We start from the raw sequence: 14,855 nt of genomic DNA, 5'->3' as shown, positions 1-14,855 counted from the left end.
AGCAATGCTTTCATTAGGCGTCTTGCTCAAACACGTGGAAATGGCTGGGAGTTGAACCGTGACTTAGAACAAAGTTTTTGAAGGAACTGAAGAGCTTTCAGAGAGAAAATATTTGCAAATAAAGTTAAAAAGTATATAAGTTATAAAATACAACGGCTATGGGACTGATCTCCTTTATGAGCTTAACATTTTGATAGGAACAGTTAAAATGAAACAAAATGTGAAGTAGATGGCAAAAAAAAACAGAAAAACTATGTAAATGAGTCAGCATTCACAAATTAAAAAATAAAAAAGTAATTTACTGCCTAAGGCTGAGGAACAGCTTCTACCCTGAGGCTGTGACTCATGAGTCCCTATCAGGATAATCACTGAAAATTACTGTGGAAAAATCACTGTGATGCCACTTGATATGTGCTGCTGATCTCATGCTGCTGATTTATTTCATGTTGCCGTGTTCGTTTGTCCTCATCTGCTCAGACTCATGTTCGTGCTGCTGTTTGGCGCATTGTTTTGTACTATTAGTGCTTAGTATATTCCTAGTTTAGCGTACATTTCTTAGTTCATATCTTGGTATTTTGCTCTAAAATGTGTATTTTTGTTGGATGTAACTGGGACCCCGTGTACATAACGGTAGTTTTGTTCCACCTCATGTACCACATGTGGTGCGAATGACAATAAAGAAACCTTGACCTAAATATTGAACGAGTGTAATGAATGTGAAATAATTTACTGTAATTTACCTACAGTTTAAGTATTTCTTAAATGAATTAGAACAAATTCATATGAACTACCAGTAGTTTATTTAAAATACTTTATCACATGGAAAGCACATTTTTAATACAAAGTGTTGTTTTCCAGCTTTAATAATCTTTACGATACAGGATCAAATTCAAAGCACTGAACGGTAAATAATATTTCCACGTAGAGCTTACCAAGCATAATTGTAAACCAGAAAACAATTTTCCTAAAATAAAACTAAGTGTTTGTGAGAGGTGCATTAGAAGTCCTGGGTTGTAGTTATATTGGTGAAAATAGGTGGAGAACACTGCATGTTCATGTTTAGCTATGATGTCAAAGGTTGTAGTTCATAACTCGGCTACTGCACGTACACAGCTGCTTATTGGAAAACTCCATCATTGGACAGCTTGTGGGAAAATGACATGGGAAGAGAGGATAAACGTTTAGAGGTAAAATGAAAGCAAAAATGTGCCCCGAGGTGTTTCACAGTGGCTAAAATCTTACCTTGTAAAAGCACGAATCTAATATAGCACTATGTTTTGAAACAAATAAAAAAGACTAAAGTATGGGTTCTTTAAGCAACAAGACTAAAATTCATGAAGAAAAAGATTTTAATCGGGTCACCGTTACAAATCTTACAAACCACTAATGTAGTTTGATGTGTTCATGTGAAGACACAAAACGTATAATTCTTTGAACTTGTGTGCATTTTTAATACCTAGTAATTTATTTACTACAAACAATTTTACTTGAGGGGGGGGGGCAATGCTTTACAAGCACTGGAGAATTAATGATAAAGTATTTGTCTTGTGAAAACCAAAGGCAGAATGTATTTAACATTTTACTCCAAATTGAGTTAAAATCATTTTAAGCATTTTATTTTTATTTGACAGTACAAACAAGGTGTTCAGATGTAAAGTCAGAAGAGCAAATTATTCAAATGGATGAACATCACGTCTATTTGGCATCATCCTTCAGGCAAGTCTGTCTGACACTACCAGTTTGATTTGTTACATTTTGTGGCGTTTTACAATTCTAGCACACCTCCAGTACCAAAGGGGTTTATAATCAAGTTTGTTTAACATCAAAAACGTGTTTTTAGATTGTATTTAAATGACAAAATCTATCTATGTACAACCTTTACTTGTGCAAAATGTGTATTTCAAACCAAAAGAAACGTTCAGGAGATGCTAATCTGAAATAAATGATACAAAGTGTAAAAAAAAAACCACAGTGTAGACAAGGACGTCTGTATATATTAGTTTTGTTTATGTTTTCCCCACCACAGTCAGGAAAAGTACAGAGAAAATAGCTGAAACTAAGCAGAACTGATCATTTTTAGTTGATCACATATAACAAATCTCTCCCCCTGCCCCAAAATATATACAACTAAGCCGATTTAAAGTGTACGCATACTTGGATCTTCTGCTTCCTTCAGTAACAGTGATCACTGGTGTGGATGAGGGCAGTGAACAGTATTACCCGACGACAGGGTGACGTGAACCAGCAGGCTCTTCACTGCAGAGAATATTCATGATGGCTGCCCTCAGCGTGTAGCGCACACGTTTCATTCAGGAAAGAGTGACGCACTCATCAGGAGGGGGCAGCACTGGCTCGACTTTCACAAGGATCCACAGCCAGCGGGTTTGTCCGTCACTGAGAAGTATCCCCTCCAGCAAGGATTAACATACGACCACAGGAATGAGTCCATCCCCAACCCGTAGCCATCCAGTCCCTTCCAGTCCAGGCTGACTATCATTTCAAGAAGATAACGTAAAAGGCCATGGCCACACAAGAAATCGCCACAGCAATGTGTAGTCTTGTCCCGATTACTGCAGCTGAGGGTTACAGATAAGATGAGAGAAAAATGCAGGTTAGATACAAAAAGATAAAGCATCAAATGAGAACACGCGTACATAAAGTATGCAGGGCTCTGAATGTGCTTAAAAATCTACAACGGATTCATATGTGGTTGAAAACACAATGTTCTGTGTCGGTTTTGGTTGGAAGGAAAGCTACAGCTGATGGCACTCGCTCGTGTAATAACTAAAGTGAACTTTATGTTTTTAACAGACAGTAAAAACAAAAAGTATGCATTATTTTTAACAGTGTCAAGAATTGTTAACAAGTCAAATTTTCACCTGACTAGTCTAATGAAGCTGCAAACAGGAATAGGTTTCTACAAGTATTTGAAATGTTATGGGTTCATTGATACGGTGGACCACAGACGAATAATAAACAAAAATGTATATTTCAACAATGTGCACATTTCAAAAAAGTTAATACAACTGTGGCTTTTCGATCAATTCTGTTTAGGTAAAAAATAATTTAAAAAAAAACGCTAAACTTCTGCTTATCACACAATACCTCTAATCTTTCACAGTTTGTATTAATGTTTACTAAACCTACTTTGCAGTTGTAAACATCAGCCTTCAAGAGTGCAGCACACAAGCACCCTGTGGTGGGCACGGTCACGCTAATCCACTAACAGCTAGTAGCAGAACAAATTTTTCATTTAGCAGATTAGCATTTTTGTTAACTTTGGAACCCGTTAGCAGACCAGTTAGATTCTGCTAAAATGAGTTTTCGTAACTTAAAAAGTCTCCTATCGCTTTTTGAAGACCTCTCTCTACCACACAAAAAGCATAAAAAAAGAATGCTGACTTGCACAAAGCAATGCTATGCTAAGCAAAGCTAAAGCTAAGCAAAGCTAAAACTAAGCAAAGCGTCACCCGGTGATATCCTTAAATAAGAGAACTATCTTCTGCCCTCAGTGCTTTCCCCCTTAAACATGGTGGGAACAACCTCTGAGTTATGGTGTCAGCCAATAACAAGAGAAACATTATAAACAGTCAGTAACTTTGTACACAATTCCTACAAGGTTACCCAGAATTCTTTGCAACTAACAGTCTCTCTGGGGCACGACTCTCTCACTTATTTCACACCTTTGCTTTGATCTTGGGCATACAAATATTTGTCTTTTAGCGTTATTAATGTTTAATTATAAAAAGTTAAATTAGCAGAAACACGAGTGGAGTTTGCATGTTCTCTCCGTGCATGCGTGGGTTTTCTCCGGGTACTCCTGTTTCCTCCCACAGACCAAAAACATGCATGTTAGGCTGATTGGTAACTCTAAATTATCCCTAAGTGTGAGTGAGAGAGTGAATGGTTGTTTGTCTCATTTGTCTCCATGTGTCCCTGTGATGGACTGGAGACCGGTCCAGGGTGTCCCCTGGCTCTCGTACAGTGATAGCTGGACATGGGCACCAGTGACCTCCACAACCCGAATAAGAAGAAGCAGGTAAAAATAATGGGTGGATGGACGGACAAGTCAAAAGGCTGTGTCCTCCTGCTGCAAAGAAGCTCTCTTTTTCCTCTCCCTTGCTGTCCTATAAACTTTTCTTATAGGCTTGCTTAAAACTTCCAACAAAAAGCACTATTTGGTCTTAAAGACCATAAACAAAATAATTTTGTACCCATCTACAGTCGTCCCTCGCTATATCCCGGTTCACTGTATTGCGGGTATTTGAAACCCGGTTTTTATACTGTGTGTACTGTACATGCTGTGCAGTACATTCATCTCATCCATCACCATCATCAAAATGTTTAAGAGCATATGAAATGTGTATAAGAGAGTGGGAAAGTTATATATATATTAAATAGAACACCGCTACTTCACAGATTTTCACATATTGCAAGGGTCTCTGGAACATAATTCCCACAATAGATGAGGGATCTCTTTATATCAGAAATTTAGCTGAGGTTCAGTCAAAATTTGTTTTGTAAAAATAAAATTATTTACATACTGAACAAAAACTGAAGGGGGTAGGGTAGCAACAAGTAGAGACGTCCATAAAAAATCTTGAGTACTGAATTGGTGTACCAATTAAGGCATTTTTCATTAGTATCAAAGTAACTGACCACTCTCGCTCCAGACCTGACTGCCTGTTGTTTATGTCATCTGCATTGCAATACAATTGTTGTAACATGTCAACTTGTCTGTGATATGGCAGTATTTTATAATAAAAAATAAGAGCAGTTCATTAGTTTCTTGCAATCCAGGTATTTCTTGTGGCAGTAGTAACAGAGCTTTAGTCACTATATTTATTTACAAGTCTGAGACTACACTTTAAAGGAAACTCTAAAGAGATAAGGCAAGTTTCCAGAGAACAACAAGGCAAAAAGGATAACAGAATAAAATTTTAAAAAGCAAGTATCTATTAAAGATATAGATTTTAAATGACTTGGATCAGGACTAGAGACAAAAAATAAACCCTATCAACAAACGAATTTATTTTTCTGCCAATCGGTCCCTAATCTTTATTACTAGAATGCTTATATTATAATGGTACAGCAGAAACGTGTGTGCCAAACCACAAACTCTTTACTCTGTGCAATGAGATAATTCCCAGGTGAGAAAATTCTGCTTTCCGTTTATTTGGTCTATAACATTTAAAATGTTTAATTGCAACAAAACAGGCAGGAGTTTACATTTACCTTTGTAGAAGACACCCCACACTCCTTTCTTCTCAGACAGCAGCCAGCCATTGAGCCGAGGCACCTTTTTGAGGTACGCACAAGTGCAGATAAACAGCAGCCCAAACACCAGGATGCCGTCAAAAGAGTACACTAAAGAAGTAAACAAAGACAAGATCATAATGTGGCCTGAGTGTGACACAGCTGGGTACAGTTTGCACTGTGACACATTAGCCCAATCATGTACAGATGTGGATCAAGTCTGAGCTTATCTGATAGTGGCCATGATGGATCTCAAAAGTAAATATTATTTTTTCATTAACAGTATTGAACATAAGGTGTACAAATAAAGACAGAGGTAATACACTGGTGGTGACTTTAAATACACATGTATGCGCTTTACTTTTGCTTCAAAAACCATAACATCAAAATGATAAGATGGGCTCAATTTCCACAACTTGTCTCCATTTTGGAGTTGATATTTATATTATTGTGTTAAAATACAAACCGAACGGAAGCAGACTGTCTTTTCTTTAACTTGTGTTGTTGACTGCTAGTTCTCAGTGGGATGAAGTAAACTTTTTTTTTTAGGTTAAGATTAAGAAAATCAGCTGACCTGCTTTTAAAACAGTAATAATTTCTAAATTGTACATATCAAATACAGCTGTGATTGACCTAAAAAATAATCCTCCTGGTGAGTATTAGCCTGACAAGACAAGTCAAAGCTAGCTTAAGCAGCCTCTTTTTGTACGACTGAAACACTCACTATTATATTTATATCAAACTCGTCAACATTAGAAATATATCCATAGCTGTTGTTAAACAAATAGCAATTGAAAATTAGTGTTATTTTCCATTGGTTTTGACACACGGAAAAATAAAAGCCCCACCGGGGGCCACGTCTACAGCTCAGTTTAGCCTCCACTAGCTCTCCTCCCCAACTTCCGCCGCTGACTTGTCAAATAAAGCAGCACACGTACCATTTGTCATACTTGCAGGTTGGTCTTTGACGATGTTATCTGACTATTTTCCCCCGATAACTAACAAGTCATAATATACTCTAAAGAAGCGATAAGCTGTAATACATTCTGCTCCGCTCCGCTCTTACAGGTTGACATTTCCGGTTTCTGGTTGTCTTCTTCTTCTACGTTTTAATGTTTGTTGTTGTTGTCCAGCTGACGTTACTGCCACCTACTGGAGAACCGTTTAACAGCTCCGTGATAAAGCTTCAATCCGATTTAAACACTTTAATATTCAAACTTAAACTCACCGAATTCATACACGAGCAAAAAGGTAAATTGCATGGCGTATTTTAGCTGCACGTGGCTTTTATACAATAAATTATAGAAAACGTTAATTTCGGCTTGCAGTATTGTGATGTTACACTTTACAATTACTTTTAGTACTACTTAATTACTGTTAGTTTTGAGTTTATACTACTTGTTCATTCTGTTGAACAGGTCCTTAAACATAAAAATATCATTTGATGAGTGAATAAATAAATGTCTAAACCACTAACAAATTAATATGTTGTTGTTCACATTAAAATGAATAAAATGCAGATGCTAAATTATTTGTAAATCATTCTAATACGTTCCTAACAACCTTGTGTGTGACAAGTCGGACGCTCACACTTGTCATGTGTTGCAGAATGTTGGAGCTATATGACTTTTCTGTCACATAAACAAGCAGCACTGAGCTGCAAAATCAAGACATAATAAATAGATGCAAAAATATTGTGCCTGCTGCAGCTCTGCTTCTGAACACAGCACTGCCAGATGTTGAGAGAAGCATGAGAATTAAAGTGAGCTTCAAACCACTCTTCAAATAGCTGTAAGTGAGCAGTGGAGTTATTTCCACTTTACTCTCGTTGTTGCACAACGTGCTTTTCTGTGTAAAGTTCTGCTGTAAAAGCTTTTATGTAGGGAAAACATTATAATGAAAGTGGAGGTGGGCAGCTGGATACCATGGTCACCTCAAAGGGTCAGCACTTAACTGGGGCTTTCTGTGCGGACGTTGCAGGTTCTCCTTGTGCATGCCTGTGTTTACTCAAGTTTTCTGGTAATTTGAGATTCTAAAATTGGCTCTAGGCATGTGTGTGTGGTTGTTCATCTCCACGACAGCTAGAAAAGAGAAGGGTGGAGCTGAAATCAGTTCGATTCAGAGGATTGTATTCACTTGACTCGGTACTGATGGCTTCCCAGAGTTACGTTCACTCTTTTTGTGCATTAAGAATCCTAAAGCACTGTAGAAACTTGATTTGGTTCAGGTGATCCTCAACTTTTAATAATGTTACACTGGGACAGAATCTGTCTGTTTGTAGACACTAAAATTAGTCTCAAAGCTTTGTGCTGTGCTAATCCCTATTTCATTCTCCTGATCTCAGCATATGCTGCTGCTCAGAGACAACAGAGATTTGTCCCCTGACGGTAACAAAGGTGGAACAAAGGGTCTTGTAAGACAGGTAATGAGATTTGACTCAGGGCGGTGCAGCACACCTGTTCTCATCAGCCTCAGTAGCTGCAGCTCCACGTGCCACAACATCAACTTCATTTGTTCCTGAAGGAAACCGTTGCCTGCAGAACCTCCTGTTAAAGCAACGCGTCTTTACCAGAGCACGCAGGTAAGATTATTCATGAGAAGTTCAGACGAAAAGCAAAGTTAGGGTTGGGAAGTGAGGAAGCACAAGGATGATCTGAAACAATTAATAATGTTAACATTTAAATGATTGAAACCAAGTATTCAAGCTGCAGGCTTTCCCTGTTTTTAAAAAACACACGTTTCAGGTTTCAACATGATTAATCAAGTCTAACAAAAAAAAATAAAAAGTGCAGCATCGTTTAAAAATCTGGTGATCAAGATGTAATCATTTCAGTTTATGTTGAATATTACAAAGAAAATCTTGTTTTGCTGGGAGTTTTAATAGATGAAGGGATATTTAGTGTCCAGTTTTTTTATTCAGGTGTCACAAAAAACGAGCATCAAAAACAAAACAGGTAAGTTAATGAGAAGATAGCCTAGTTCATTGTACTTTGAGGAATTAAACGTTTATTTTGCTCGTGTAAAATGCAATCACGTTTGAGTTTCGGTCATTCTACAGTCGGTTTGTTTTGCTGCGCTGCTGCAGAACTCTCTGACTTGTATCAGTGCGTTTCAGACAGAAGTCACTGCTGGATGGACTCGCCTCGGCAGGTGACTGAAAACCAACAGGAGGAAGATGAGCTCATCAAACCACAAAAGCTGATGAATCCCGTGCAGGCGTCGCTCCAACGCAGAGCTCTTCATCAGGAGCTGCTTTTCTGTCACAGACGGTGAGAAAAAGTTTGCCAACAACCTGCAGCAGCAGATACATGCTGCTCAACAAGCCCCACGTTTCTCACAGGACGCTTCATCCCTGAACTGTTCGCTTACGTTCATTATTTAGCTAGAACCACGTTTTTTATAGTTTCACAGGTTTCTATTGCCAATTTTAAAGCATGACAATTCAAAACTTTCAAGTCTTTTGTGTTTTTAGGGCTTGCATGTTGTAAAGATGGGCTATAAAGCAGTGACAGTCCCCCCACCCTCCTTCAACCAGTGAATCCTCTTAGGCCTCCCCAGTCCAGATCCAGAGCGCCGGCAAAAGATAAACACAATACGTTCAGGTGACCGGGTCAAAAGGTGCAACACCCTCCTAAACGTCCCCGATCTGCTAACAGAAGCCTTAATGTTAACTCCTGGGTGTCATTTAAAACTCTACTCTGGTGCCAGGGGAGATGTTTTGTGGATTTTTTTTTACTTTTGCTGTTTTTGTCTTAATCTGGAGTCACACGGTCCTAAATGTTTCGTGGTGTCCTCAGAGGTGTGCTGCCAGGGAGAAAGCCCGAGTTGCAACGTGTGCTTGAGAACAAAAAGATGGAGCAGCTGAAGAAAAGAGAACTGCAGCCTCCCTCTGACTTGGAGGTGAAACTGCGCAGAAGACAGGAGAATACAACTTGTAGGTATATTTTTAAAAAGGCAGGTGTGTGTGTGTGTGTGTGTGTACACTTTCTGTACGACTGGTTTGAGAGCTACCTTCAAGGGATCGTTCACATCTTTTAAAGGAGGGTTGAGTGGAAAGGGTTATGAACAAACAGTATCTTACCTGTTGTGGATCGTTCTTTCAGAGACCTCATTTTAAGAGATTTGATTCTTATCGCTGCCAGAAGTGCTACAACCAGCTGCTGCTGCTATTTGCAGATAAAAACCATAAAATTATATCTAAATAACTGTGTAATGCAAACGTGACAGCAATATAAAGGTTTACAAAATCATACGTGCGGAGGGAGTGGTGGCGCAGAGGTTACAGGTGAGCCTACGATCGGAAGATCGTCGGCTCAACTCCCGATACCGACAACATCAAAGTGTAGGTGAAGCACCTACACCTGCCTCCACCCTCATTTGCCCCACTCGGGGCCCTTGAGCAAGGCCCCCACCATCTGCTCCTCTGGGCGTCCTAGGTGTCAGCTCTCTGCTCCACACAGAGGGCTGTGGCAGCTCGGTGGTCTGTGGTTGCACCAGGAAGGACATCCGGTGTAGAAATAATTGCCAAGTTTTCGTGCGACTTAGTTCGCTGTGGCGACCCCTGAAGAAGAGCATCCGAAAGAAGAAAAAAAATAGTATCTGCAGAAACTGCTGTTATTGTTTTAAAGTGGAGTTGTTTAAAGGCAGAAGCAGCATACCTCGTTCACGTCTCTGAACTGACGATGTTCCAAGAGCCATCTACGACAGGTAAGATATTTATTGTGCAGAAGTCAACAGTTTAAGTGTTGGGCGTTCTCAGTTCTTCTGGATCCGTTTGGGAGATTAGCGAGGCTGTCACTAATTATGAACTAACGTTGAATTTTGTAACTACGAGCTGGAGGAGGAGAAGCGGAGGGAAAGTCTGAAGAATCTGCCGGAGTTTGTTCGGGTGAGACGAACCCTGAAGCACATCCCAGCGTTTTCCAAATAACTCCCAGAGCCAAGAAGCAAACGAACAATGGAAACCAGAGTGTTTGTTAAGAAGAGCGTCACTACTGGAAACTGCAGTTTTATAATTACATGCATTTGTCTGAGGTCTGCTTTGGTTAAAGACATGAAAGGTGGTGGAAAAAACAAACTATGAAACCTTTCATCAAAATGAGAATGCAAATACAAAAGAAGCACTTAACAGAAGCTTACAGTTCACAAAAGCACATTTAATGATTTTATGTTTGAAGACGGTCACAGAAACTTTGCACTGAATTAAAATCTGTGAACGACACCGAGGAAGGAGGTACGTCAATATTTACAAAAATGTTTCCGAAGCCACAAAAATGAGCTGGAAAGTTGTTTTTAATCACTTCTATTGATGATCTGGGGCTGAAATATGTTAAAGTCTTTAATCAAAGTAACGGGTGTTTGGGACACAAATACTGACGGAACAGAGAGTTCAGGTTCAAGTCTCACACCAGAGAGGACAAACGGTCAACGATAAAACGCTGCAGGAATTTAAACGTTTCATACTCGAATAAAAGAGCAACAAAGTGCCGAGTGTGCTGCAAACATTCACATGGAACTCAGTGTTTCTGCTGATTCTGTCAACTCCAAGAACTAAATAAACTCAGCCTCTAAACAAACTTGTGTATGAATATAAGAACACGACGTGTCCGTTATTCCTGTAAATTATGTTTCAAAATACAAACATTCACTGCACTTCTGTCCTGACGTGTTCGCAGAATAAGTTATTGATCAATAAATAGAACGGATATTCACTTTACAACAAGAATAAAGTAAATACAAAAAGGTAGACACGATGGCATGTGAGGAGTCCACATCTGGATTTTTTTTTTCACCATCTACAACAAAGAAGCAACATCTAAACGTTTTAGTGTTCGGAAACAGCAGATGAAGCTCAAATAGACAAAAGTTACAAACTGGAGAGAACGTCTAAAAGACAAACATGGATTAACATTAAATTAGTAACTCGTTAACGAACCATCTCTTTGTTTTAACAACTTTGAACACGTGAAACCTCCGTTTTAATGAAAATGGCTATAGTGTTTTCCTTCAACCCCTAATTACGAACACGGAGAAGCGTTTCATCACAATAACGATCAAAATGAAAAGATATGGGACTTGTTTTTCCTGAGTTGCAGTTTAGATTTACTGTTTTCAGGCACGTTAGTACGAAGTATTTCTTAAAAAAAAAACTTTTTTACGTTAATCAATGCTTTCTTGATGCTATTATGAAATATTTTCACCTTATTATATGTATATCCCACAAAAGTATTATGAACATTTTAAGGTGATCACAATTTGAACGTTATTTTGTGTTGTGAGAATGTGCTGGGAGAACATCAAACTAGAAATGTCTTAATTTTTTGCAGGTAAGGTAGAAATCAGTGTCCACGTCTTAGATTTAGGAGAAATGCTTTTCCAAAGAAATACAATAAATAATAATAAATAAAAGTACCAAAAAAAATGTTTAGCTAACTTTTCTTCATCTGGCTTACAATCAGTACCATGACTTAAATTAATATTAGGGATCTGAAGAGGTTATGTCTGGGGCGGCTGTGGCTCAGTGGTTAGAGCAGTCGTCCTCCGATGGGAGAGTTGGGGGTTTGATTCCGCCATTAGTCACATGATGAAGTGTGAGCAAACTGGGCAACCTCCTCATCGCCTCTGATGCGTGTCCCATCGGTGTATGAATGTGATCTGAAGCACCGCTTAGCCTCTTTACAACGATTTGTTCAATTAGCTTTGTACAGATGTAGCGGAGCGCTGTACGAATGTTTGTGTGGAGGTAAATGAGGCACAGATTGTAGCCTAAAGCGCTTCGAGTACCTTGATTAGACAGAAATGTGCTACATAAGTACAGTCCATTTACACAGCTTTAAATAGTCTAACAGATGCAGATTTGTTGGGGGAAAGGTTAAAAAAAAGTTGCTTTTGCAATTTTGGTCACTACAAACCCATAATTTTGTTGGTACAAAACAAAGCAATCTGCCTCCGACACTTTGTACTTGCTTTGGCCTTATTTTAAATTTTAAAAAATGATTCTGAAGAAGAATAACAGGGCCGCGCTAATTAGCAGCAGCTTCGTGCACTACGTCCATCTTTCAGACGACTGTGCGTACATGTTGTCGTTGTGTCCCGGTGCGATGACAATAAAGCTTATTCTGATTCTTAAACCCACCTAAGCAGTCATGTTGATGATTAAATCTAATGTAGTATTACTTTTAGTGCCGTCTTTAAGGATAGGCTGATATTTACCAAATCCGTAGGTGTCCCCTAGTTCCTAATCTGAACTGGTGACGCCTAGGCTTGACATCCAAACCTAACATGAACCTCTGAGCTTTGGCTCTAAGCTTAACCTTCACTTAATCCACAAAACATACAAGACTACGCAGTAAGCACACAAGTACGAAATGGTTCGACAAGCGCCAGGTGAAGGTACAAGGTGGCAAAGTATAAACCAGGATGAGGAAAAAATACTGCATCGACTTGAACAGCAGCGTATCGAACACTCAAAATTAACCTTTGTGGAAAGACAGCGGCTAAGGAATCCCATCTTTTCTTTGGCAGCACTGCGATGGTGGTACGCTCCAGTCATAGATGTAAGACAATCGCAGCTTGACCTCCTCCTTGCAGAGCCTGCCGTCCCGCTGCAGAGTCTGATGTTTCTCCAACATGTCCTCCAAGCTCTGCTTGTGCGTCACCAAGTATTTGTTGTTGCAGCCGCGCGATTTATACTCCGTGTCAAAGCGTGGATCGTGTGTCCGCCGAACGTCCACCGGTGCCAGCCAGGCACCCAGGGACACGTCCTCGCTCTGCCACGTCTTCAAGTAGCCCGCGTTGAGATGCACGTAACGTACCAGGTCAGCTGAGAGCACGTAGCCGCCGCCCAGCGCGTACGGTAGGTAGTAGTCACAGAGCTCCCAGGAGCTTTCTCGCCACTTGCCAGCTGTTTTTACGCGGCCTCTACCTGAGAAGAAGCCCCAGTACAACCTGCTGGGTTCCTTCCCCTTCAGCTCCTCTTTGAGGAGGTCCAAGCGCACAAACGTGTCATCGTCTGCTTTGAAGACAAACTTGAAGTCCACATTCTGGTCCAACCAGGAGTACATGTGCAGCAGCTTCAGTGTCAAGTTCTCATAAGAATCACGTAAATCAGGCAGCAGCAGCAAGTCCTTGTGTCGCCCTTGCTCCGTGTTCAAATTCTGAAGGTCCTCGCTCGATAACCCTTGAGTTCCAACCACAAACATGGCCAAAACATCAGAATCCCGCTTGGCAAGCCAGGTGCTGCGGATGATGCTCCTGCGCTCCGTGTACTTGGGTCCCGTTGTGATGAGAACCACAAGGAAAGCGGACAAATCTTTGGACGCAGGCGCAGGATTGTGCTGGTTTGGATGAAAGTGCAAACCCTTGGTGTGGGGGGCTAAGCCCGGAGGATCCGGATGACCCTGCTTCAGGGTTTCTGACGTACATTTGGCCAAGAAAACAAGGACTGCAGCAAAACTGGACACCGTCCCAATGACGAGAGCCGTCTTATGGCGACACACCAAGCGGATCAGATTCATGGTGCCGAGTCTGGAAAGAAGCACAAAGATTTCCATTAATACCCAAATTCTCTGTTTTATTAGCTACAGAATTAGACATTAAAACCTCAGGCACGAATTAAATACAGAAAATGATGACAAATCAATTTTAAGTTCACGTTTTCATGAGGGTACAAGCTGCAGATTTGCTTCACCAACGATTTAACAGATGCAGCATGTATTAGCTAGTCTGCCTTGAAAAACCAGGTAAGTTGGCAAAATGAACCTGAGCTGTTCCTGCACCAGCTGAGCCACAAACCGTCCACAACAATGCTGGGAGCAGGTGCGACTCAAAGAGGATTGGTAGTTTACCTTCTTGAGCTTATTAAAAGCAGCCCGTCTCTCTCGGGGCAGCAGCTAGCGTTAGCTACCGACACGAAACCAGCTGCGCACTTTGTAAACACTGTCCGATGAGCGCGAACATCCGCAGCGGGACCATGGTGTCTGATCCCGAGGGGAAGCCGGTGTCGTGGTCCGGGTGGGTTACAGTGAGCTGGTCGAACGGTTCGGCGAGTTATCCGGTGCCAGAGGGTTCTTTTTCTGCCTTGTAGTGTAAACGCGATCTGTTCTGGTTGGCTGTGCGTGGCTAACAGGAACCGGAAGTGAAGCCCCCCGTAAAAAAATTAAAAATTAAAACGCGACTCAATCTAGAAAACGCTGCAAAAATTGATGAACAGATAAAACTAAATTCGAGCTTTTTTTTAAAATAAGAACTTACTTTTGAAATTAAATGTCAGGAATAAATATATATAAGTATATTAAAGTTTCTTAAAGCACATCGGTTTTGTATAAAATTTAGAACTGAAAAATGGCAGGCGCCGAACGAAACAAGAGCAATCGTGGTGGAGCATGCGCATTACGCTTCACCAAGTATGCTGCATTCAAGGTACCTCGGAAATTAAAAAGCATCTTTAGTCAAGTCACATTTACTTACAAGGATATAAATATAATTTGCTCTTTTTGTGATGAAAACCCAGAAGATGTATTTCATTTATTATGGTCTTGCCCCTTCTCAACTCAATTTTGGAAAAGTATTTGTATTTTGATTTATACTTTTATAGAACC

At 40.2% G+C, this 14,855-nt stretch overlaps 3 protein-coding genes across 3 annotated transcripts; 1 reads left to right on the top strand and 2 right to left on the bottom strand.

Annotated features, from left to right (window-relative positions):
* Positions 1-2,107: 2,107 nt before the first annotated feature.
* On the bottom strand, positions 2,108-6,351 carry tmem167b (transmembrane protein 167B). The gene is made up of 3 exons (XM_037678573.1): positions 6,195-6,351; positions 5,236-5,367; positions 2,108-2,576 (listed from the first exon to the last, which is right to left on the bottom strand). Exons 1-3 carry the CDS (start codon positions 6,202-6,204, stop codon positions 2,494-2,496), a joined length of 225 nt encoding a protein of 74 aa, XP_037534501.1. The 5' UTR covers positions 6,205-6,351; the 3' UTR covers positions 2,108-2,493.
* An 830-nt stretch (positions 6,352-7,181) lies between these two features.
* LOC119412115 (protein FAM107B-like) lies at positions 7,182-10,186 on the top strand. Its single transcript, XM_037679090.1, has 6 exons — positions 7,182-7,197; positions 7,797-7,837; positions 8,177-8,210; positions 8,372-8,525; positions 9,054-9,190; positions 10,083-10,186. Exons 1-6 carry the CDS (start codon positions 7,182-7,184, stop codon positions 10,184-10,186), a joined length of 486 nt encoding a protein of 161 aa, XP_037535018.1.
* Positions 10,187-12,747: 2,561 nt separating this feature from the next.
* Positions 12,748-14,388, bottom strand: b3galt6 (UDP-Gal:betaGal beta 1,3-galactosyltransferase polypeptide 6). Its single transcript, XM_037678572.1, has 2 exons — positions 14,103-14,388; positions 12,748-13,782 (listed from the first exon to the last, which is right to left on the bottom strand). Exon 2 carries the CDS (start codon positions 13,770-13,772, stop codon positions 12,753-12,755), a length of 1,020 nt encoding a protein of 339 aa, XP_037534500.1. The 5' UTR covers positions 13,773-13,782; positions 14,103-14,388; the 3' UTR covers positions 12,748-12,752.
* Positions 14,389-14,855: the final 467 nt, after the last annotated feature.

The sequence above is a fragment of the Nematolebias whitei genome, chromosome 7 (assembly GCF_014905685.2).
Source record: "Nematolebias whitei isolate Nwh7 chromosome 7, NemWhi1, whole genome shotgun sequence".
Lineage (NCBI taxonomy): Eukaryota > Metazoa > Chordata > Actinopteri > Cyprinodontiformes > Rivulidae > Nematolebias > Nematolebias whitei.
Note: the sequence above shows the minus strand (reverse complement) of the source record. Positions and strands in the feature narration are given on the sequence as shown.

Excerpts from the sequence above, each read along its gene's own strand:
- tmem167b (XM_037678573.1), bottom strand. Across the intron at positions 2,577-5,235 it reads GTGGGGTGTCTTCTACAAAG|CTGCAGTAATCGGGACAAGA; the intron begins GTAAATGTAAAC and ends TGTAACCCTCAG.
- LOC119412115 (XM_037679090.1), top strand. Across the intron at positions 8,526-9,053 it reads CTGCTTTTCTGTCACAGACG|AGGTGTGCTGCCAGGGAGAA; the intron begins GTGAGAAAAAGT and ends TGGTGTCCTCAG. Across the intron at positions 9,191-10,082 it reads AAGACAGGAGAATACAACTT|ACTACGAGCTGGAGGAGGAG; the intron begins GTAGGTATATTT and ends TTGAATTTTGTA.
- b3galt6 (XM_037678572.1), bottom strand. The coding sequence starts at position 13,772 with ATGAATCTGATCCGCTTGGTGTGTCGCCATAAGACGGCTCTCGTCATT.